The 25,299-nt window shown below is 43.1% G+C and overlaps 1 protein-coding gene across 1 annotated transcript; it reads left to right on the top strand.

The window, feature by feature from the left end:
- The first annotated feature begins 909 nt into the window (after positions 1 to 909).
- DNAJC25 (DnaJ heat shock protein family (Hsp40) member C25) lies at positions 910 to 14,566 on the top strand. Its single transcript, XM_038403855.2, has 4 exons — positions 910 to 1,245; positions 8,829 to 8,981; positions 11,736 to 12,206; positions 14,260 to 14,566. Exons 1-4 carry the CDS (start codon positions 925 to 927, stop codon positions 14,380 to 14,382), a joined length of 1,068 nt encoding a protein of 355 aa, XP_038259783.1. The 5' UTR covers positions 910 to 924; the 3' UTR covers positions 14,383 to 14,566.
- Positions 14,567 to 25,299: the final 10,733 nt, after the last annotated feature.

The following is a 25,299-nucleotide window of genomic DNA, read 5'->3' as shown; positions in this document are numbered from 1 at the left end:
CCACTTGTCAGAGATTTACTTTCCTTTCATGAGAGTACAGGCTGTAAGACACTGTCACTTTAACAAAATTGTCCAGGAGGGTAAACACTCCTCCTGTTTCCTTTATGAAGTACCCAATGTCTCTTATATATATCCAATATAAGGGTATTAAGAAGCATCTGTTCTGCTAAAAAACATTATTTTCAGGCAATAATGCCGACAGGGCTCCTATGCTGTAATAAAAATGTACGACTGTACAGAACTAGTGCCTTGTGGGGCGCTGTCCCCTATTTCCCCAAAAATTCTCTTCGGGGGGCTGCCCATGAATTACATAAGGCAGTATCTGTGTGGGTCCCTAATTCTGTGTGTTTTCTTTCCGTGTTAGGAAGTGTTACAAAGGGTGGCCGGCTGGATCTTGCAAATCACCCCAAAATGTGTTGCGTGCTTTGTGGGCTGCCCCTTACGATCCTTGAATGGAACCGGGCTTCCTAGTTCCCGGTGGGGCTGGAGGAAGAATTTTGCCCCCCTGGGCACCTGGCCGCGGCGAAGGCGTCAGAGGGGAGGCGGGGCGTGTCTCTACATAGGGAAGCCACGCCCCCTGGCTCCACCCCCTCGCTTGGTTCTGCTCCCAGCGCTCGCTTCCGCCCGCCCCCTTCCCAGTAGCCAATAGGGCCTCCCTCTGATAGCCCCGCCCCTATCGGGCTCCGCCTACAACCTTCCCTGTGTTCCTCCTTCCCCCTGCCTCAGGCCGGGTCCGCCTTCTGGCTCCGCCCCTCCGCATCAAACCCCGCCCCTTTGCTTCCCTGGCCCCTCCCCTCATGCGCTGGCCCCGGGCCAGCCCCTCCGGCCTGCGGCTCCTCCCCATGGCCACGTTCGTTGGCTTGGCCCCGCCCAGGGGCAGTGCGCGTGCGCGGCGCTGGCCCGCGGCGGCTGGCTCGGGCGGACATGGCGGCGGCGGCGCGGGCGCGGTGGGGCGGCGCGCGGGGCCGGCGCTGGCTGCTGTGGTGGCTGCTGGCGGCGGCGCTGGCCCCGCGGCCGGCCCGGGCCCTGATCGAGGGCCTGTACTGCGGGCGGCAGGTGTGCTACGACGTGCTGGGCGTGAGCCGGGCCGCGGGCAAGGCCGAGATCGCCCGCGCCTACCGGCAGCTCGCCCGCCAGTACCACCCGGACCGGCACCGCGGGGAGCCGGCCGGGCCCGGCGGCGAGACCCTGCAGACGGCGCACGAGAAGTTCCTGCTCATCGCCACCGCCTACGAGACCCTCAAGGTGAGAGAGCGGGACCGCTGCCCCGGCCGGAGCCGCTCCGGTAAGAGACACCGCGGGGGGCGAGCGGGGGGGGGGGAGTCCTCTGGCGGGGGGACCTGGGGGCCTCCAGGGGCCGAGGGGTCAGGCTGGGGAAAGCTGAGGGAGAAGGGCTAGGTGGTGGGAAGGGGTGGACACTTGCTGGGGGGCTTGGGGGTGCCCCCGACTGAGGGAGTAGGGGCCTGGGCTGGGGGAGAGGAGAGCAATAAGAGGGAGGCAGCAGATGGTGGTGCGGGAGGTGGGCTGCGTCCCAGGCTGGAGGGGAGCACCCCAGGTCAGGGGCCGGGGTGATGCCAGGGGTCGCAGTGAGGTGTATGGGGATGGTGACCGGGTGGCTCTGGGACGTGGCTCACAGCTGGGGTCTGGCCCAGGTTGGTTGCGGCTGGGATCCTGTTCCCATCAGCAGGCCTGTCTGGTCCCGGGGCAGTGGCCAGGTATCGAAATCCAGCCTCTGCAATGGGCAGTAACTCGCATCTTTGTTGGCACCCTCAGCAGAGAGGGGATGAGCCACTGTCCACTAGCCGTGGTCACAGCAGGTCAGGGCTGAGAAGCTGGTGGGGCAACATGGTGGAAGCAGACAGAGCAGCTGCCCTGTTTTGTGGATAGAAGAGTAAAATTGATGTAAAGGGTGGGGCTGGGCTGGAAGGAAACATGAGAAAAGTAAGTGTAGGTAAGGTAAAATAAGAGAGGAATCATTTTGTTAATATTAATCGTGCTTTTGAAATAGCTGTTAGCATGGGGACCACATCACAACTGTGTAAAATAAAGATCACTTGCATCCTAACTCTTTTCAAAACATGCATCTTACAATTCAGCATTTCACACATAACTAACTTACAGTGATGAAAAAGTGGGACCCACACTTTTGTGGTGTATATTAAACTTAGGGTGTAAAATAAGGAGGCAGGCGCATGTTTGGTGCAGATATTACTTCCTAGATGACAAGGTCTCATAGGAGGCTAGTTTCTAGTTGTAGGGTACGTTTAAAGCCTCATGCTCTGCTCCACATCTCTGGGCTGATGAGAGCCTTCGGGATGGGTAGATACAAGATGAGTGCTGCTTCTCCTTCCCCACTCTGTAGGGTTCCCATTTTGGCTTCTGCAGAGTATGAGGGGTTAGGGGGAAGGAGCCAACTCCATTAATCCAGATTTCCCCCTTCCCCCCCAAAAAAATCTACAGAAGAAAACTGCATACATGACTATCTTTTTTCTGTGTCAGAGTAGCAGCTGTTTTTAGTCTGTATCTGCAAAAAGAAAAGGAGTACTTGTGGCACCTTAGAGACTAACATTTATTTGAGCATAAGCTTTCGTGAGCTACAGCTCACTCATGAAAGCTTATGCTCAAATAAATTTGTTAGTCTCTAAGGTGCCACAAGTACTCCTTTTCTTTTTACCTGTGTGACAGCTATAGTAGAAGAAATCCCTAGAAGTACAGCTCCTACAGAAGTTATGCTTTTCCTCTTTCCTGGGCAGGATATTCTCACCTAGTGGATGAAAGGGTACATGTGTGAAGAATGCATTGTGGTATTTTTTTCTTAGGATATGATTTGTGCTGATTTGTCTGGATCTTATTTGCAGCAGTCTATCAATATAATTTCTTGTAATAGGAGATTCATCATAAGTATTTGTACATTCTTTGCTTTCTCAATAAATGATTAATCTGTGCAGCTGGGAATGGAGACTCTCTCCATTTTCTCTTTCCCCCCAGCCCATATAAACTCACCACAAAAGACCAAATAAGTAACAATCTATTTGGATGACCCCTAAACACTTTGGATAAATGGGGTTGCGCTATAGTGCGAAGTATAACATTTTGTGTGTGAAGGCTATAGAAAAAAGTGCATTTTAGACATTCCAATATAGCTGTCATTTTATAATCTTACTGGAGGAACACTGGAGAGAAAAATTAAATTTAACATCCTTGTGTGTGGAGTGGGAGAGAAATATCAAAGAAACCTGCCACAGTAGCATTTAACTTCAAAAAGGGCAACTACACAAAAATGAGGAGGCTAGTTAAATAGAAATTAAAAGGATCAGTCAGGAGTGAAATACCTGCAAGTTGCATGGAAGCTTTTTAAAAATACCGTAATGGATGTTCAAGCTATATATGTACCACAAATAGGGAAGAAAAAAAGGAAGAGGACCAAAAAATGCCAACATCGCTAAACAACAGAGTAAAAGAGGTAGTTAGAGACAAAAGACATGCTTTAAAAATTGGAAGTCAAATCCATCTGAGGAAAATAGAATGGAGTATAAACTCTGGCACGTGATGTGTAAAAGTATAATTGGGCAGCCCAAAAAAGAATTTGAAGAGCAGCTAGTGAAAGACAAAACCTGACAGTAACAATTTTTTAAATCCATTGGAAGCAGGTAGTCTGCCAAACAATCAGTGGGGCCACTGGATGATCAAGGTGCTAAAGGAGCACTCAGAGAAGACAAGATCATTGGGGAGACGCTAAATGATTGCTTTGGTCTTCACTGCAGAGGATGTGAGGGAGATTCCCACATCTGAGACATTCTTTTTAGGTAACACATCTGAGGAACTGTCCCAGTTTGAGATGTCAATAAGAGGAGGTTTTGTAACAAATGGATAGATTAAACAGTAATAAGTCCCCAAGACCAGATGGAATTCACCCAAGATTTCTGAAGGAGCTGATATGAAAATGCACAACTACTAACTGTGGTATGTAACCTATCACTTAAATCAGCCTCTGTACCAGATGACTAGCAGATAGCTAATGTGATGCCAATTTTTTTTTATAAAAGGCTCCAGAGGCAATGCTGGGTAAAAGGCGCTAAACCTAACTGCAGTACCAGGCAAATTGGTTGAAACTATAGCAGGGATTGCTAACCTTTGGCACGTGGCCTGTCAGGGTAAGCCCCTGGCGGGCTGGGCCGGTTTGTTTACCTGCTGCATCCGCAGGTTCGGCCGATCGCAGCTCCCACTGGCCGCGGTTCGCTGTTCTAGGCCGATGGGTGTTGCAGGAAGGGCAGCCAGAACGTCCCTTGGCCCGCACCACTTCCCGTGGTCCCCATTGGCCTGGAGCGGCGTACCGCGGCCAGTGGGAGCTGCAATTGGCTGAACCTGCGGATGCGGCAGGTAAACAAACCGTCTCGGCCCGCCAGGGGCTTACCCTGATGGGTCACGTGCCAAAGGTTGCGGATCCCTGAACTATAGCAAAGAATAGAGTATCAGACACGCAGGTGAACACAGTATGTTGGGAAAGAGTCAACACTGCTTTTTGTAAAAGGGAAATCCTGCCTCACCAATCTACTGGAATTCTTTGAAGGTTCAGCAAATGTATGCACAAGAGTAATCCGGTGGATGTAGTATACTTGCACTTTCAGAAAGCCTTTGACAGGGTCCCTCACCAAAGGTTCTTAAGCAAAGTAAGGAGTCATAAGATAAGAGTGAAGGTCCTCTCATGGATCAGTAACTGGTTAAAAGATAGAAGACAAAGGGTTGGAGTAAATGGTCAGTTTTCACAGAGGAGAGAGGTGAACAGTGGGGTTCCTCAAGGATCTGTACTGGGACCAGTGCTGCTGTTCATATTCATAAACGATCTGGAAAAAGGGTAAACGGTGAGGTGGCAAAATTTGCAGATGATACAAAATTACTCAAGACAGCTAAGTCTGTGAAGAGTTAAAAAGGACCTCACAAAACTGGGTGACAAAGTAGAAGATGAAGTTGAATGTTGATAAATGCAAAGTAATGCATATTGGAAAACATAATCCCAACTATACATCAAAATGATGGGGTCTAAATTAGCTGTTACTACTCAAGAAAGTGATCTTGGGGTGATTGTGGGTAGTTCTCTGCTAAATATGCAGCAGCAGTCAAAAAACAATTAGGAAAAGGGATAGATAAGACAGAAAACATCATAATGCCACTATATAAATCTGTGGCATGCCTACCCCTTGAATACTGTGTGCAGTTTTGATTGCTCCATCTCAAAAAATATATATTAGAATTGGAAAAAGTACATTATTAGGGTAATGGAACAGCTTTTATATGAGGAGAGAGTAAAGAGACTGGGACTGTTCATCTTGGAAAAGAGACAAATAGGGGGCTGGGGAGAGATAAGATAGAGGTCTATAAAATCATGAATGGTGTGGAGAAAGTGAATAAGGAAGTGCTGTTTACCCCTTCACATAATAGAAGACCCACGGGTCACCCAGTGAAATTAATGGGCAGCAGATTTAAAACATAAGGAAGAACTACACACACAACTCACAGTGAACCTGTGGGACTTGTTGCCAGAGGATGTTGTGAAGGCCAAAAGTAGAACTGGGTTAAAAAAAAAATTAGATTAATTCATAGACGATATGGCTATTATCCAAAACAGTCAGGCATGCAACCCTGTGTTCTGAGTGTCGCTAAACCTCTGGCTGCTAGAAGCAGGGACTGGCCGACAAGGAATGGATTGCTTGATAAACTGTTTGTTCCTTCTGAAGCATCTGGCACTGGCCGCTGTTGGAAGACAGGATACCGAGGTAGCTGGAGCATAGGTCTGACCCAGTATGGCCATTCTTATGTAAAAATGCCCTTTGTTTCCACTGTATTTTCCAGATTGTCACTTTGCCATATGCTATATGACTATATAATAATCCTCACAGAATGCTACCATTCAGCAGTACAGAGTTAAAATTGTGATACAACCATAACTCTATGAACAAGCATCAGGAAAATCAATGTAGTTTAACTTCATTTCCTTGTTCTATACACTTAATGAAATATTTTTTAAGTATTCTGTAAGAAACTGACTATACAAAATTTCAGTCCAAAGGGGAACTGTTCCAAAAATGAAACAAACCAGAAACAGGAGGGTAGAACGGAAGTGCCCTTTCAATTGTAACTGAAACTGTACTTGGTAATTTTTGTTTTTGTTTATTCATGCCAATATTGACACTGCAGACTACAGAAGGGTATCCAAATAAGCAAGCATCAGATGGATTATTTTTTTGTGAAGAGTCCATTGCTGAGAGAAATTCAAGGACCTTTGCTTGCAAAAGCAATGTGTTCTCTCAAAAATAGTGCTACTTGAGGCCTGCATGCAAACTGTACAGTCTCTTCCACACTTTTTTTTCCCTTTGGAAGTCTTCTTCATTCCATTACCAAATAAAATGAGGCATATTCAGACTGGTAGCTCTGGTTTTGCAAATAAACTACAGTAGAACCTTTAAGATATGAACACCAGAGTTACAGATTTACTGATCAACCGCACACCCTGTGGAACCAGAAGTCATCAATTGGGCAGCAGCATAGACCAAAAAACCAAATAAACAGCAAATACTGTACTGCCTCGGGACTGTAGCCCTGTGGCTCAGGGCTTCAGCCACACAGGTGGTTGGGGCTGCAGCTGTGGGGGAGGGCGTGTCAGGGCTCCGGGCAGAGTGGGGGGTGGGTGTGCGTGTGTGCGCACACACGCGCTTGGGTCTTCTGACCATCAGGAGCACCGGGGCTCAGGGCTTTAGATTGTGGGGGGGCAGGGGCTCAGATCTTCAGCCCCTCGGGGGTGCTGGGCCTCTGGCCTTTATCAACGTGGGGAGCGCTGGTTTCAGCAGTGGCGTTCCCCCTGTAGTTTAAGCCCCAAGCCCTGGTGCCACCTACCTCCCCCACCCCCCTGCTGAAGCCCTGAGGGTCAGAAGCCCTCCCTCCCCACCCCTGATGACCCCCTCCCTGCAGATGCAGCCCCTACTCCCTGTGTGCCTGAAGTCTGTAACCTCTTCAGAGTTACGGACAACCTCTGTTCCTGAGGTGTCCATAACTGAGGTTCTACTGTATTGTCTTTCAGTTGAAACTTCCAGTAACTCCTATAATGTACTAATCCCTAGATCTATCGTGGACACATTTGCTATATCAATATTTGAGTTATATATCATTAACTTTAAGGTTTTTAAGCTACTAACTGGGTGGCAAGGTAAAAGGTTGCTGCTGAAGGAAAAAAAATATGAACAATGTAGAGTAAAATGTATAAGAGCTCTAAAGGGTATATAAACATCTTGTATTTTATCTGGAAATACTCCATCTCTAATTGTAGCAAACTATATTCACTAGAGTCAATTAAATTAATCCCCTGTGCCCAACTTCCAGAAGCTTAGATCGTTGCATTTGGTATGTTCCTCCAGGTATCCTCTCAATTTAAAAATCACAGCTCTGAATTTTTTTTTTAATACTAACGTTACAAGTAGTGTCTGAGATTCTTATAGCTGGAAGAAAGATGAGAGAAAAAATCTACTTTTACAGATTGTTTACTTTGTGCTTTTGGAAACACTGCAGAATCAGCACTGCTTCTCCCTGTTTGGCTTTATTACCCAGCAGTAGGGACGAGGAAGATAGTTTTAAACAAAAAAAAAAAGGGGGGGGGTTTAAAATGTAATCATTCATAAATTAGTAGCGGGAGTTGGGGAGGACAAGCATAGTATATGAAATAACCCAACAACTTTTAAAAGTAATGTTCCAGACTTTTCAAGTTAAGCATATTCCCTTAAAATGAGAGTGAAAAAAGTATTGAATGCAGGATCAGAATGGCTGAAGGGATTTGTGAGGGAAAGATTGTAATGGCCAAATAGGTGTAGCTGGGCTTAGCCACAGCTAAGGGATAAGGAGTGTAATCTACAGGTATTTTATGGGAGAAAGAAGAGAATTATGCGGGATGGCACAACGGGTATAACTAAGACTAAATGCAATTAAGAAATGAGTTGCTTAGGCTAAAAGTGAGATCCGTTAGGCCATGGAAATCTCCCAAAGGAAATGGTAGCAGCCCAGCATTTAATATTAGACTGCCCCCAAAAAACTGGAAAACATACTCTGTATTTTAAGAGTGTGTATTTCAAAACAGAACAAAAAACCGCACCTTGCATTTACTATGACATGGATTAGAACCAATGAATACCATCGGTCTGATACTGTGTGCTTAGTATGTGACTGTCAAATGCTTAACTGTTTCAAAATGAAATTTCTTCAGACAAGGCCAAATATGCATTATTCAGTCAGGGTTACATATATGTTTTAGAATAAATCCGTTTAGGTTACCAGAGTATAGGAAAAGATCTGAAGAATGTTCATAATGCCTGGAAAGCAGAAACTTATTACTGAATATTAAAAATTGAATTTTTAAAAAAGTTTCTCTATCTTCCATATAGAAATCAGGCTAATACAGATTTGACAACAGTTTTGTGGTTAATGATGTAACACTAAAGTAATTTTGGTAAATAAAATCACTTCAGTACCAAGCCATCTTATGAAATGTTCTGTGACGCTGATTAAAAGGTTTCAGAGTAGCAGCCGTGTTAGTCTGTATTCGCAAAAAGAAAAGGAGGACTTGTGGCACCTAGAGACTAACAAATTTATTAGAGCATAAGCTTTCGTGAGCTACAGCTGACTTCATCAGATGCATCCGATGAAGTGAGCTGTAGCTCACGAAAGCTTATGCTCTAATAAATTTGTTAGTCTCTAAGGTGCCACAAGTACTCCTTTTCTTTTTACTGATTAAAAGCTTAAGGATACGAACCTACAAAATTTTATTTTAACTGTTTTCTTTCCAGGATGAAGAAACACGTAAAGATTATGACTATATGTTGGATCATCCTGAAGAGTATTACAGCCATTATTATCACTATTACAGCAGGAGATTGGCACCTAAAGTGGATGTTAGAATAGTGATTCTAGTCACTGTATGTGCTATCTCTGTGTTTCAGGTAAAATATTTATGCTTATTATGACTATTCTTATATTGAATTTCTAAACTGGAGAATAGTAAAATCTGAAATCTAGATTCCTTTACCATTAGTCAGTTACTGAGTTTTTTTCTTTAATTGTACAATTAGAAGGCTCCACTGTTTCTATTTAAGTGTTGTCTACTGTCGTTGGTATACTAGACAGATATTCGTCCAGACATATAAATCTATATCCTGGACCAAGGCCAGGCAGTTAGTGGTACTAACTTGTTTGTTCGGGGATTTTTTGGTACTATATATTTAAAGGATAAGAATCTTGTACTGCTGGAGAAATAATCTAGTTCCTTGGTTCAGAAAAGTAAAGGCTGAACAGTCCATCCCCACATTAGGAGCTAGATTATTTGTCAGTGTTAGACTGAGTCAATTTCTCATTTTTATATCGGTGTTTTAAGAAGCTAATTTTGAAATTCCTCTTGAAAGAATGTTCATAATGACTGATGTATTTAAAACAATCATCATGCTCCTGATTTCATATTAGCCATTAAAATAAGAATTAGCTTCGATCAGTGAAGTCTTGCTCTTAAAATGCATGTATTTTGCTGTATGGAAATTTGTAAATATTGTGTTTTGGATAAGGTAATAACTTGGTATACATCTTTGAACAATTGTTTAAATAGAATAAATTTCTTAACTCTTTTCTTAAACACTTAACATTACATATATTGGAGTTACTTGTTCAAGACTTGTATAAAAGATAAAATGTCCGATAGTTAATATGCTGTAGCTGAAGAAATGAGTGAACCTTGCTATCTAATGGTCCAGATGTGTGTCAAAGCATTTTCCCAAAATAACCCAACTAGGAGCTTTTGATTCCTTTATGCTTATGGCACCATCTGCAGATCAGTAGCTGTCCTAGAGTTCTCGCCCTCCAAGCCGTGTTCACTTGAACTGGTAGATCCCTAAAGGCTTATGCATATCTTACTTCTCCTCAAGCCCACTTGGTTCTGATGGCAAAATTGCACCTGTCTCTCCTTCTTTTCCTTGGGTATAAATGGGGAGATTAGTTTTTGCCTGAAATTTTCTAAACTGGAAATAGTAAAATCTGAAGTTTAAATCCATTTGGCTTTCTTTTGCTCTCTACTGCCTCTGCTATAGCTATTGCCTTAATGCAAGAGTTGATCTTTCCATAAGTTGCACTTCACATCTTTCACTAAGAAAGTGTTGCCCCAGTAAGACTTTGGTAACTATTTGGGTGAATTAGGCAAAGAAAAGGCTGTTTTTTTCTCATCTTTCTATCCTTGTTTTGTCTGTTGTCCCCTCCTAACTCCAGAATGAAGCAAGAGATGGAGGGGGATTGAGTCTCGTAAAGCAAATCCTGTTAAGCTAATAAGATTGCCCTACATAAATTGTTTAATTAACCATTTAAAATGGTTAGTGCCACTTACGATGTACTGTACTACTGCTTTAGTTGCAAATCCAAGATAATTAAAAATCGTTAAGAACATTTTTGTCCAGTAGAAAACAGTGAAAAAGTTTAACATGACATTTTAAGCTAAGATGTATTGTGTGCCAATCTATGGTATTACAGGACTATAAGTTACTGTTTAATGTGGACAAGCTACTGTGGGGAAATCTTCTGATACTGAACTGGAGAATTAGAATTAAGGTCCCAAATTATTTAATGCATTGAAGTTTGAAGACCATAATTCCATTTGTATCAAACTTCTGCTGATAGTGATGTTCATATGTGGGAGAAATGATCTCACCATAATAGAGTTCTGTTGTACTGGACAAGTATAGAATTTCTGTCAAGCAGCAAACTCAAAATATATTCCTTATTGTGCCATCATTGCTTGTGGCAGAATGTAACGAGTAAAGAAATTCTGCACATTAATCAAACAAATGTATAAGCAGCTGAGCCCCACAGTGCTTTAGTATGGAAGAGAAGCATTTTCTTAACTATTGTCATATTCTGTAGCAAGACATGATGCTTCTGGTAAATTAGTTTCTAGAATATGTCCTACAGGCTTTCCCTCGTTGCTCTGTAATTTCTTTGTATCTCTATAAGAATAAACATAACAGTTGCTAGTATATTGGGTTTCATTAATAACGTGGGGTCAAAAACCTGTCACTGAGACAGAGAAAATCAGCAGGAAAGGTTGCTAATGTAATCCACAGGATAATCCTTCAGTATGAAAATAACTTCCATCTGATACAATACATGATTATGCAAATTAATCCTGCACTATCTTAGAACTGTCATAAACTCACTCTACCTGTCTCATTAAAAAGAATGAAATGAAATGTTATCAGATTCTTCTTTTCCTTGTTCATTTTAGATTGTGAAATATGTTTTCTTTAGCGGAATGAGCTCAGGGTTGGAGCCCAAGTTCTAATCTGGGTTTAACAATGCTAACACATTGTGGCATTTGTTCCCCATCCAGTAGCTGGCCCACAAAAAGGTTTGTGTCTGCAACTGGTGTTAAGCCAAGAGGACCTGGTCCTTTAGCTTAGGCAGGAAAATCACACTTAAGTCTTTTCAATCCCCACAGACAACCCTTTCAGGGCAGTGATGTTTTTACACTGGTGTTGCTACTGACTTGCTGTAAGACCTTGGGCAAGTCAGTTCACCCCTCTGCATCTATAAACTGGGGGTATTACCTCTTTTACTAAATATGATTATTATGTACCAGAGGTAGTGGATTTTCTTATGTTCTGTTTTCTTTGTTAGTTCCAGCAGTAGCTTTAACAATCTATTACTATTTTATATTCTAGTTCTTCAGCTGGTGGAGTAGCTACAACGAGGCCATCAACTACCTAGCTACAGTGCCAAAATATCGTATACAAGCATCTGAGATTGCCAGGCAGCAAGGCCTGCTGAACAGGGCTAAAGAAAAAGGCAAAAACAGACGGTCTAAGGAAGAAATCCGTGAGGAAGAGGAAGAAATAATCAAAGACATTATCAAAAATAAAATAGATATAAAAGGCGGCTATCAGAAGCCTAAAATATATGATATCCTCCTATTCCAAATCCTCTTAGCTCCTTTTTACTTGTGCAAGAATATAGCTTGGTATTGTTGGTGGATTTACTGTTTTAATATTAAAGGGCAAGAATATGGTGAGGAAGAGAAGCTGTATATCATACGCAGATACATGAAAATGTCACAGGCTCAGTTTGACAGTCTGGAAGATAATCAGAAAGAGACTTTTCTGGAACGGCAGCTATGGATAAGAGAGAACTATGAGGTGAGTAGTTGTGGCATGTTGTGAAAATGAATGTTAAATGCCCAGTTTACCCAGCCTAAAAATCTGGTGTTCTCCCATGGTGTCTATTGTGATTGTACTGCATGTAAGGCTATGACTCATTTCTAAGTATCACTCATTAAGATGGAGATTTTTGGCAATGAGATTCAGGTTTTCTGACCAAAGACAGTCTTTGCTCATCTATTAATGTGCTAGAATAGCACAGCAGAGTGGTGAGATTGGATCTTTCAAACAGTGCACCTGGAAATGCTCCCATAAACCCTCCAAAGCAGTGGTTCTTAAACTTTTGTACTGATGACTGCTTTCACAAGGCAAGCCAACCCCCTCTTATAAATTAAAAACACTTTTTTAACACCACCATTATAAATGCTGAAGGCAAATTGGGGATGGGGGTGGAGGCTGACAGTTTGCGACTCCCCATAAAATAACCTCCTGACCCCCGGAGGGGTCCCAATCTCCAGTTTGAGAATCCCTGCTCCAAAGTAACTGTTTGAGATTGTTTTTTTGTTTGTTTGTTTGTTTTAATCACTCTACCAATTCAGCTAGTTCCTGACTCTGCCCTCTTTATCCTTCAGTAGTTCCTCTGACTTTTGGTAATCCAGGGTCTGACATACTACTTGCTCGGCAGTGGCTGTTTTATTCAAGTATGGAGCTCCATTGCTCCAGATCAGAGACTCCACAGAATACACAAGCTCTGTGCTCTGGTCCTGGGGATGTTCCAGAGCCTATTACTTTGATTTAAGTACTGACTGTCGTTGTTGTACAAGACGCAAGTGAAGGATTATCCTTGTCCCAAGGAATTTGTAAGTGAGAACACATTAGGAGCCCTTATAGTTCTTTAGCACAGTAAATCTGTATTTAAAAGTTTTCTGCCTTATTGTGTTGCTGTGGTGATCTTATGACTATTGAGAGCAGTACCTGGTATTTTGTAATACCGTGTGCCACATAGTATCTACAATTAGCCAGTCTAGGATGCAGAGTTCTTCAAATCTCTTGTGCAGAAAAACTTAAGTTGCCATTGAGACACCATGCAATTATCCACTGTTGGAGATCAACCCTATTGACTGTATTACTAGAAAGAGGCTAGGAACTGAAAGAATCACAGTAACAGTGTTGCCAAATTTCAAACCTAGATAAACAGGCTTGAAAAAGTTTGAAGTCTTGATAATGGGGAAATTAATTGTACAGGTAACAGCCACCATGCCATGTGGAATTCTCATAAAGTAATGGAGGGAAAATTTGTAGTCTAGAGCCAACATTTACTGATCCTTTGAAACTTGTGTGTTTAGTACTGTTGAGTCCCCTGAGGATATTATATTTTAAAGATTAGAGTGTTGAACTGGTGCTTCCTACTCCCCCCCCACCCAAAATAGCTATCAGCATTTGGAATTTCCTGGCAATTAAAATATCCAGTTATAATTCTAATCCTAATGCATCAAATATGGTGATAAAAGCATTTACTTCCACAGCTAGACAGATAAAAAATAAAAAAAATCATCAGATTTAACCACATTCCAAAATTTGTCTAATTAGTCTTGACTACAGAAGGACACAACTATGAAAACAACTAGAGGAAACACTTAAGCCGGTGAATCTAGCTACTACATTTAATATTTCCTATACAGTAAAGGGTTTGCTTAGTGTCCTGAGTATTGCCTATCTTTGTTGCTGTGAATAGTATTGTCTCCTGCACAAGCATGCAGCTTTTAGCTGAAGTTCCTGTGTGTTTTACAATGCATTCTTGTAATTGCTTAATAAATTCGAGATAAAGCCAAATTCTGCTCTTACACCACCATAGACCCTCAACTGAAGTTAATGGAGCTTTGGGCCAAATTCTGCATCCCACCAGCCATCTGAGACTGATCTGACTCTGTGTAGAAACCTGGAGTGTGTGGTTTAATAATAATTAAAAAGGCTGCAGTTTGATTCATTGTAATAGCTGAAATAGTTCTTGCCTCTAGTATGAGGCTCTCCTTGAGGGCTGACTTTTTTTCTTGGGCTTTATTTAAAGTCACTTTTTCTTCCTCCTATCCAGGTCTACAAGCAAGAACAAGAGGAAGAGCTAAAGAAGAAAATGGCTATGGACCCCCGATGGAAGAGATATAGGCGGTGGATGAGGAATGAAGGACCTGGAAGATTAACGTTTATTGATGACTGAAGGCTGCTGAACAATGTATAGTACTGATAAACCTGACTTGCAAAAAATTTTCGTAGCTAAATTTTCAGAGTTTTATCTGCTGTGCCTCGGCAGTGATCTAAAACTCAGGAATAATTTCATCAGGCAGAAAATTAGTATAAGTTTACCATTTTTTATAAATAAAAATGCATCTGTTAAACAGAGACTTAGTTCATTGTTTATGTTCTACTTGCTTGTGAAGCTGGAGTTCGCTGTTTAAAGAAGTGGTTTCACGTGAAATCTGTAAGAACAAATACCAACCCAACTATACCTTACACCCTTCCAAAAATTTCTTGATGAAGTCTAACTGTATTCTTGTTTTGTCCCCTCTTTAAAACCATCAGGTTTGTATATTTGGTCGTTTGGGGTGTGTAAACACTCATGTAAAATTCTATAGGCAGGGCAATTTTATGGCTCTTTATCTATTTTTCCTCTCTATCCCCACCCAAAAGCTTCCAAAATCTGAGTGATCTTGCCAAATAGTATATTTGATGCAGACTAAGCATTATGGGCTTATACAGGGGTGATGCCGGAGCCATATGCGGCTCTTCAGAAGTTTATATGCGGCTCCTTGTATAGGCACCGACTCCACGGCTGGAGCTACAGGTGCCAACTTTCCAGTGTGCTGGGGGGTGCTCACTGCTCAACCCCGACTCTGCCACAGGCCCTGACCCCATTCCACCCCTTCCTGCCTCCTCCCTATAGCCTGCCATGCACTCACTCCTCCTTCCCCCTCCTGAGCCTCCTGCATGCCACAAAACAGCTGATCAGGAGGTATGGGGAGGGAGGGGGAGGCGCTGATTGGTGGGGCTGCTGGTTGCTGGGAGGCAGTGGGGGGTGGGGAGCTGATGTGGGGGGTTGCTGTCATATTACTGTGGCTCTTTGGCAGTGTACATTGGTAAATTCTGGCTCCTTCTCAGGCTCAGGTTGGCCACCCCTGGGCTTATATATGCTTTTTTCCACGCCCTGTCCAGTTGGAATTGTAGTCTTTATTCATTCTGAGGCATGATTGTTCAGCAATGTGACACAAACAGGCCTTAATTTTTGTCTTTGTTCTGCAGAATGATACATTAAGCAGATTTTGCTAGAATCTTAGGTTTGGGTTTTAATCTTTGTACACTAATCTGTAGATACTTGTTTGAAACAAGTGTACCAGTATTATATTAAATGTGACAAGTTACATGCACCATAGTATTGGTATAAGGGAAGCTAATCCTTTTGTTTAAAAGGGGCAATTTGATGCCTTATGTAAATAAAAAAAATAGTTTATTATATTACAACCCAATCCATTTCAAATTCTAAAACCAAATTAAAATTTATAAATAAAATACTCTCTTTAGCTCTTGTCTGACTCTCTTGAACGGAGCTACTTCACAAGTCATCTATGAAGTGAAAAAATGGGATATGTTTCCCTTTTACTTCTCACTTATGAAGAAGGCATGGGAGAATTTTTCATCTCTTATCTGCTTGGGAAGGTTCTGTGGCCATATCTCCATTAAGGAACCTTACTTGTGGAAAGACCTAGTGTAGTCAAGGCTCAGGTTGCTTCCACCATTTAATACAGTGCACAGAACAGATGTTGTTAGTCACGTGTATGCTATGGCTCCCACTTACACCAGTGTCTGTTCAGCTGAACAGCTGGTGGCATCCGTTGGGGACTTCAAAATTTTCTCATGCGGTTGAGGCTTTGGATGGCTGGAGAGCTAGTGAAATGACAGATTGAGGGCAGGAGTGAAAGCTGAACTATTGGAGGGTGGAGTCTCAAACTGGTAAATTCTGCTAATAGCTATTTAACTCCAATAGCTGTCCAGTATTTTGGAGAATTGAACTTTGTTCCAGCTTTAGCATCATCCAAACTTCAATTATGATGCAACTCTAAGACATATAGCAGGTCTTGCCAGGAGAACCAGGGAAGATCACGCTTGATATTTCAAAGGTTAAAAAATGGTGTGGAGTAAAGGGGAACAACTTGATTTTTTTTGCCTTTACACATCATAAAACAATAAAATGGTTGTGGTTTAAAATCCATTGAAGACCACTTTTAAAAGTCCCTCCTGTGAAGTGTAAACTTGTTAATGAGTCTAAATTCGGACCCATTAACAATTTAATTTGCATATGTTAACTTCAAAAGAATTGCTTTGCCACTGGACAGTGCTGCTATAAACCTGACCCTCACCTTGTCAGGAACCTTTTAACATAAAATCTTGGGGGCCACAGAGTGAGCTATTCTGTGTTCCTATGAGGGAACGCTGCAGACATCATTTTTAGAGATCCTAGCAGGGACCGGGATGACTGCCGAGTAAAGCTGTTCAAATATGGGGATGGGAGGAGCAGCTCCAGGAGCCCAGAACTCCAGGGAGCAGAGCGGGGAGGCAGGATACAAGACCGGAGTTTGCAGGAGACAGCGCAGCCTCTCTCCCTGCGGAAAAAAGAGCGATAGCTGCTGTGAGAGAGATGGAACAGAGGCAGAAAAAGTGAAGCTTCTGCCTTCCTTGCTCAGGAAGCAGTGGGAGTGGCAGGATGGATTTGGTTTAAACCAGGGTTGCGGCTGCTCCTCAGCTCCCAGCCCCCTTTGACTGCTCATGTAGCTGGTAAAGGCTGCCTAGGTGGGGGGTCCCAGCTCCGGGGCTGCAGAGCCTGCAGGGAGCAGCCACTGCAAGGGGAGCCCTCCCAGCACACAGCCCCTAGCCACCACCTCCCTGAATTCTGAGCTATCCCCTTACCCGCCTGCACACAGCCCCTAGCAACCCCCTTCCCGCACCCTGAGCTACCTCCTGCCCGCACACAGCCCCTAGCAACCCCCTTCCCGCACCCTGAGCTACCTCCTGCCCGCACACAGCCCCTAGCAACCCCCTTCCCGCACCCTGAGCTACCTCCTGCCCGCACACAGCCCCTATCCACCCCCTTCCTGCACCCTGAGCTACCCCCTGCCTGCACCCAGCCCCTAGCAACCCCCTCCCTACAGTCTGAGCTACCCCCTTGCCCGCCCGCACACAGCCCCTAGCCACCGCCTGCCTGCACCCTGAGCTACCCCCTGCCCACACACAGCCCTTAGCTACCCCCTCCCTGCACTCTGAGCTACCTCCTGCCTGCGCACAGCCCCTAGCAACCCCCTTCCCGTACACAGCCCCTAGCCACCCCCTCCCTGCATTGTGAGCTACCCCCTTGCCTGCCCGCACACAGACCTTAGTTACCCCCTCCCTGCACTCTGAGCTACCTCCTGCCCACACACAGCCCCAACTACCCACTGCCTGCACACAATCCTTAGCTAACCCCCTCCCTGCACCGAGCAGTTTTCAAACTTTTTGAACCAAGCCTCCCCCTTTGAGTTATAATTTTTGGTTACATCCCCCCTGGGTGGCCTGCTGAGGTGAGTCACGGGGTGGAGGTGATGCTCCCTTCCTGGACCCCACGCTGTGGAGCTGGCCTGAGCCCCACCAGCCCTTGCCCCCCTCCTCCCAAATAAAAGTCAAACTACGCCTATGCCCAAGTCTCCCACCTCACTGGCCCAGAGCCCCGAGTCCCCCACTCCCTCACCCCACTGGGCCCTGCAGTTTCTATAGCATGTTGAGGGGGGCCTCGGGAAAAAGGTTCAGAACCCCTGGACTAAGACACCATCATTTTAGGTGTTGTACAAACCCAACAAAAGTATGGTCTGGTTTGATTTTTGCCCTTACTCTATAGTTGTTATACTGGTGTTGGAAAATTAGTAACTAGGGCTGTCAATTAATCGCAGTTAACTCGCGCGATTAACTCAAAAATTAATCACGATTAAAAAAGTAATCATGATCAATTACAGTTTTAATTGAACTTTTAAACAATAGAATACCAATTGAAATTTATTAAATATTTTGGATGTTTTTCTACATTTTCATATTAATTGTATTCTGTGTTGTAATTGAAATCGAAGTGTGTTATTTTTTGATTATTAATATTTGCACTGTAAAATGATTAAAAAAAAGTATTTTTCAATTCACCTCATACAGGTACTGTGGTGCAATCTCTTTGTCATGAAAGTACAACTTACAAATTTAGATTTTTTTGTTACATAACTGCACTCAAAAACAAAACAATGCAAAACTTCAGAGCCTACAAGGCCACTCAGTCCTACTTCTTGTTCAGCCTATCACTAAGACAAACAAGTTTGTTTACATTTACAGGAGATAATGGTGCCCTCTTCTTATTTACATTGTCACCAGAAAGTGAGAACAGGCATTTGGATGGCAGTTTTGTAGCTGGTATTGCAAGGTATTTATGTGTCAGATATGCTAAACATTCATATGTCCCTTCATGCTTTGGCCACCATTCCAGAGGACATGCTTCCATGCTGATGACATGCTTTAAATTTAAATTCCTTGGGGAGAGTAGTATGTCCCCTGCTCTGATTTACCCGCATTTGGCCATATATTTCATGTTATAGCAGTCTCGGATGATGATACAGCACATGTTAATTTTAAGGACACTTTTGACGTAAATTTCACAAAATGCAAAGAAGGAATCGGTGTGATATTTCTTAACTGATCCTAGGTTTAAGAATCTAAAGTGCCTTCCAAAATCTGAGAGGGATGAGGTGTGGAGCATACTTTCAGAAGTCTTAAAAGAGCAACACTCCAGTGCAGGAACTATAGAACCTGAACCACCAAAAAAGAAAATCAACCTTCTGCTGGTGGGATCTGACTTAGATGATGAAAATGAACACATGCTGGTCCACACTGCTTTGATTGTTATCAATTAAAACCTGTCATCAGCATGGACGCGTGTCCCCTGGAATGGTGGTTGAAGCATGAAGGGACATATAAATCTTTAGCACATTGGGCACATAAATATCTTGTGACGCCAGCTACAACAGTGCCATGCGAACACCTGTTCTCGCTTTCAGGTGACGTAAATAAGAAGCAGGCAGCATTATCTCCTCCAAATATAAACAAACTTGTTTGTCTGAGCGATTGGCTGAACAAGAAGTAGGACTGAGTGGACTTGTAGGCTCTAAAATTTGACATTGTTTTATTTTTAATGCAGTTTTTTTCTACATCATTCTACATTTGTAAGTTCAACCTTCATGATAAAGAGATTGCACTACAGTATTTGTATTAGGTGAGTTGAAAAATACTATTTCTTTTGGTTTTTTTACAGTGCAAATACTTGTAATCAAAAATAAATATAAAGTGAGCACTGTACACTTTGTATTCTGTGTTGTAATTAAAATCAATATATTTGAAAATGTAGAAAACATCCAAAAATATTTAAATAAATGGTATTCTATTGTTTAACAGTGCGATTAATCGTGATTAATTTTTTTAATCGCTTGACAACTCTTTTAGTAACAAAAATATTTAAAAAAAGAAAAAATACAGGGAACCATTTTTAATATTGTCACTGGGGCAGGACTTGAAAGCAAGAGGGGCTTCTGATAGTGTGCAGGACCTTTTTATTTGGCAGCTGGGGATTGCCTGAGGGGGTTAAGAGTTGGGAGAACTGTCAGGGCTGGAAAGCTTGTCATTGGTATTGTGTGGGAGAGTTTAATTTCTGGGAGGAGGGTTCAGAAGCAATAGTCCCCAGGGAGAGGAATGAGAGGAAGTCTTTGCTACCATACTACGTTAACCTTCCCTGGGGCAGTCTGTTCTTGTTTGGCATTGCTGTTGGATTAGGATTATGTTGAGACACTTGGAACCATAAATCAGAAAGTTGGAATGCACAGAGATGAGCAAATTACAAGGGCGTCCTTTAGAGACAGCCACAGCCACAGTTAGATGCAAGACGCAGCAGAATTTATAAGAAAGCTTCTGATTGAAAGATGGCAGTAAGTAGCCCCTCCTCCCTGCCTTTAAGAAATGTGATATACCGAGTGGAATAGAGGGGAGGGGCATGATAAAGAAAAACCAAATTGAACTGTAGCTCTTAGATGTCTGTAGAGCCTTTGTGCCCAACCTAACAGTCATGATGGGAGGGAAAGGCAGGAATTACAACATCTTTAGTTGAAATATATTATTCAGCCACTAGATGTCTCATGTTATATAGAGTTCCAGCCAGGGTATGGTCCCTTGTATACAAGGGTAACAAAGTGGGTGCTCAAACTGTGTAGAAACCCATTGTTTCTTTGTAATAATAAAAGGAGTACTTATGGCACCTTAGAGACTAACAAATTTATTAGAGCATAAGCTTTCGTGAGCTACAGCTCACTTCATCGGATGCAATGTAATTTTTTGTAATAATAGTTGTTTTCTTTAATAAACACCTCCTGATTAAGAAGATGGTTTATTTCATTCTTCATGACAGCAAGGACCTTGCTGGGCTGTTGTGTCAATTGTTGGTTTTCTTTAGGGGTCTGAAATTAATTTTCAGTCCTTCGTACTCTTTCTGAATTCAAAGCAATGGAAATTTCACTTTAAAATCTGTTATGATTTAAAATCCTAATGATTCTGATCTATTGGTTGTATGGGGGGTAATGCTAACACCTACACTCATTTTCCATACTAGAGATCTGAAGAACACACTTCCTTGATTTGGATTAACCTGGTGTGGAGAACTGGGAAACTTCTGAATATATGTGTGACTCAGTTTTCCCTCTCACCTGGTATTGTTGTTACCTGCTGGGTGTAAAGAGGTTAATTTCTTTCTTGGAACACAGCAAGCAATGAAGTGACAGGGGGAAGTCGCTAAGTGTGAATGAACAATAAAAACCTAAAATTACTGGGGTGGGGGGGGGGGGGAATTGATGCAATTCCCTAGACAGATATACAAGTCTGTAGAATCACAGGTTTCAGAGTAGCAGCCGTGTTAGTCTGTATTCGCAAAAAGAAAAGGAGTACTTGTGGCACCTTAGAGACTAACAAATTTATTAGAGCATAAGCTTTCGTGAGCTACAGCTCACTTCATCGGATGCATTCTGTCTGTAGAAGTATCACTTCCTTGGGGGAAATTGTGTGTACTGGTTTTGACAGGGTTCAAGAAGCCCAGCAAACAATGACCTAAGAATTGTTTAAAGAGTCCAGCCTGATATAAATAGGATGTGAGGGCGTGTCACTCTCACTAGATGCAAGAACTGAAATGGAGTACTTGTGGCACTTTAGAGACTAACAAATTTATTAGAGCATAAGCTTTCGTGAGCTACAGCTCACTTCATCGGATGCATTTGGTGGAAAAAACAGAGGAGAGATTTATATACACACACACAGAGAACATGAAACAATGGGTTTATCATACACACTGTAAGGAGAGTGATCACTTAAGATAAGCCATCACCAACAGCAGGGGGGGGAAGGAGGAAAACCTTTCATGGTGACAAGCAGGTAGGCTAATTCCAGCAGTTAACAAGAATATCAGAGGAACAGTGGGGGGTGGGGTGGGAGGGAGAAATACCATGGGGAAATAGTTTTACTTTGTGTAATGACTCATCCATTCCCAGTCTCTATTCAAGCCTAAGTTAATTGTATCCAGTTTGCAAATTAATTCCAATTCAGCAGTCTCTCGTTGGAGTCTGTTTTTGAAGCTTTTTTGTTGAAGTATAGCCACTCTTAGGTCTGTGATCGAGTGACCAGAGAGATTGAAGTGTTCTCCAACTGGTTTTTGAATGTTATAATTCTTGACGTCTGATTTGTGTCCATTCATTCTTTTACGTAGAGACTGTCCAGTTTGGCCAATGTACATGGCAGAGGGGCATTGCTGGCACATGATGGCATATATCACATTGGTAGATGCGCAGGTGAACGAGCCTCTGATAGTGTGGCTGATGTGATTAGGCCCTATGATGGTATCCCCTGAATAGATATGTGGACAGAGTTGGCAACGGGCTTTGTTGCAAGGATAGGTTCCTGGGTTAGTGGTTCTGTTGTGTAGTGTGTGGTTGCTGGTGAGTATTTGCTTCAGATTGGGGGGCTGTCTGTAAGCAAGGACTGGTCTGTCTCCGAAGATCTGAGAGAGCGATGGCTCGTCCTTCAGGATAGGTTGTAGATCCTTGATGATGCGTTGGAGAGGTTTTAGTTGGGGGCTGAAGGTGATGGCTAGTGGCGTTCTGTTGTTTTCTTTGTTGGGCCTGTCCTGTAGTAGGTGACTTCTGGGTACTCTTCTGGCTCTGTCAATCTGTTTCTTCACTTCAGCAGGTGGGTATTGTAGTTGTAGGAATGCATGATAGAGATCTTGTAGGTGTTTGTCTCTGTCTGAGGGGTTGGGCAAATGCGGTTATATCGTAGCACTTGGCTGTAGAGAATGGATCGAGTGGTATGATCTGGATGAAAGCTAGAGGCATGTAGGTAGGAATAGCGGTCAGTAGGTTTCCGATATAGGGTGGTGTTTATGTGACCATCGCTTATTAGCACCATAGTGTCCAGGAAGTGGATCTCTTGTGTGGACTGGTCCAGGCTGAGGTTGATGGTGGGATGGAAATTGTTGAAATCATGGTGGAATTCCTCAAGAGCTTCTTTTCCATGGGTCCAGATGATGAAGATGTCATCAATGTAGCGCAAGTAGAGTAGGGGCATTAGGGGACGAGAGCTGAGGAAGCGTTGTTCTAAGTCAGCCATAAAAATGTTGGCATACTGTGGGGCCATGCGGGTACCCATCGCAGTGCCGCTGATTTGAAGGTATACATTGTCACCAAATGTGAAATAGTTATGGGTCAGGACAAAGTCACAAAGTTCTGCCACCAGGTTAGCCGTGACAGTATCGGGGATACTGTTCCTGACGGCTTGTAGTCCATCTTTGTGTGGAATGTTGGTGTAGAGGGCTTCTACATCCATAGTGGCTAGGATGGTGTTTTTAGGAAGATCACCAATGGACTGTAGTTTCCTCAGGAAATCGGTGGTGTCTCGAAGATAGCTGGGAGTGCTGGTAACGAAGGGCCTGAGGAGGGAGTCTACATAGCCAGACAATCCTGCTGTCAGGGTGCCAATGCCTGAGATGATGAAGAACTGAAATGACACTGTGACTGAGAGAGCCAGACCCTGCAGAAAGGGTTTGAAGGACTTTGAACCCTACCAGGGTCTCCATGTGGAAGATGTGTGACACCTGGCAAGACAGTCATGTGTATAAACTGTTTATTGTTTTCAAGGTATGTTATCTCTGCAATGGTTTTGTTCTAAATAAATACTTTGCCTTATGAAGGCTGGGTGGTCACTGGTAAACCCTGTCATAGGCCCCGGGAGAGAACAGTATGGCAGGTGCTGAACTAAAAACAGACTTGCTAAGGTGATCACAATGAGTTTTAGGAAGAAATTGCCGCCTAAAATCCTTGGTGTAGAAGGGGAAAACACAGGTTACTGCCCCAAGAAAGATGATGGCTAAGAGGCCCGAGGGAGGGTGCCTCGAGGAGGCCATGAAGGCCTCAGGAATAGTGACAGCTGGCTTTCCACTTTTTTTCTTTGCTGCAGTTCTTAATCTCCCAATTCCAGCTACTTGCACATCAGCCCCAGCCAACAAATCTGCTATTCCCTCCCACCCCTCCTTTTCCGTTTTTGCAGCTTGGCTCCCTAGGATCTTGTCAGTTTTCACTTCCCTGCTATTTTCTCTAGTCTCCACTAGGGGTAGACGCACCTCTGCCACACATGCTCACCTAATTGACTAGGATGGAGAAAGACTCCACCCTTAGGCTTGCTTTCTTTGTAGTTTCACTGTCCAGTCACTTAGGTAAACTGTCCTGTCGCTTTCAGTTGTGTGGTTTATGTATTTTGTTTGCTAATGAAACTGAGGCAAGGCTAGAGCACATCCTTTCATTTCCAATCTGCTTTTCTGATTCCTTAAAGCTCTGAACCCTCAAAACGTTTTAGAAAACTTGTGGTGTCAGAACACGGCCAAAACACTGGTGTGAAAAAAATCATTTAAAATTAAAAAAAAAAAACCCTCCAAATTCCACATACTAGTGTTGATCTGGAATTTAAAAAACGCCTGATCAGTGAAAAATGTCCTCCTGATCCCCAGAAAGAGTGGTCAGCTGTTTCCAAGCATTAAACTGGTTAATATTCCTTTATCTTCTTGAATTTCTGAAAAATATGTAATGCGGGAATACTTTTTGTCTATGTCTTCTCCTCATTAATTCTATTCCACCTATTCACTACTCTCTTTGCAACATAAGGCCTCTTTAAATTATCCCTGATATACACCTGGTCTTGTGGGATTTATAGCCCTTTAAAATCCACTGTGTATTAGAGCAAAGGGGTTTGCCACCAAGTAGATTTAAATTGATACAGAGACTAACTCTTGATTTTAATAGAATTGGCAGGGGCTTTTTCTCAAAATCAGGTCATTTCCAGTAAATTGGGATCTAATCACCCTGTGCAGGAAATTATGTCATAAAAATACCCTCCATATTCATTTGAGCTATGATGCTTTCGTCCACTGAAATTGTAGTCCCACCATGGTTTTTCTCACTTAGGCTTCCTACAGATTTCTTTGTCTCCTTTCTGCATTAGCAGATACTCTTTCTTGCTTCTTCCCATATCCTTAAATCCTTTTCTTGGTAGATGAACACAACCAGCTCTTTTCAGCCCATTCTTTGATAGACTTGACTCTCACTGCAGGGTGATGATGTTTCATTTGTTTGGTTTGTTGCACCTCGTGACAAAAACAAAATAGCTCACTTGTCATTTGGCTTTTCCAATCCTAGCTGGAATCTTCTCCTTCAGTTCTTTATCGCCTTTAGTCACTTTGTGCAGGAGGAAATTACTGTTGGCATTGTGAATGGGTTTCACCTAACCTCAGTTTTAACTCCTGTCCTGTAGCCATTCCGATTAGGGCTTGAAGCTGTATGGTGTCCATGTTGTCTTCTTGGTGGCAGCAGGCCAACTGATCGTGCACACACACTCACTAACCCACCCCACTAACTATGGGATCAGTATTTGGTGTTTCAGCCACCTACTCTCCACTCCCAAATGGACTCACGTAGAGCAAACTGCAACTTCTGCTAAC

The sequence above is a fragment of the Dermochelys coriacea genome, chromosome 5, assembly GCF_009764565.3.
Source record: "Dermochelys coriacea isolate rDerCor1 chromosome 5, rDerCor1.pri.v4, whole genome shotgun sequence".
In the NCBI taxonomy this organism is placed as follows: domain Eukaryota; kingdom Metazoa; phylum Chordata; order Testudines; family Dermochelyidae; genus Dermochelys; species Dermochelys coriacea.
This window is presented reverse-complemented; position numbering and strand designations above follow the sequence as displayed.

Coding starts and splice junctions, on each gene's coding strand:
- DNAJC25 (XM_038403855.2), top strand. CDS start 925: ATGGCGGCGGCGGCGCGGGCGCGGTGGGGCGGCGCGCGGGGCCGGCGC. Junction 1,246..8,828: donor CCGCCTACGAGACCCTCAAG/GTGAGAGAGCGG, acceptor TTTTCTTTCCAG/GATGAAGAAACACGTAAAGA. Junction 12,207..14,259: donor GGATAAGAGAGAACTATGAG/GTGAGTAGTTGT, acceptor CCTCCTATCCAG/GTCTACAAGCAAGAACAAGA.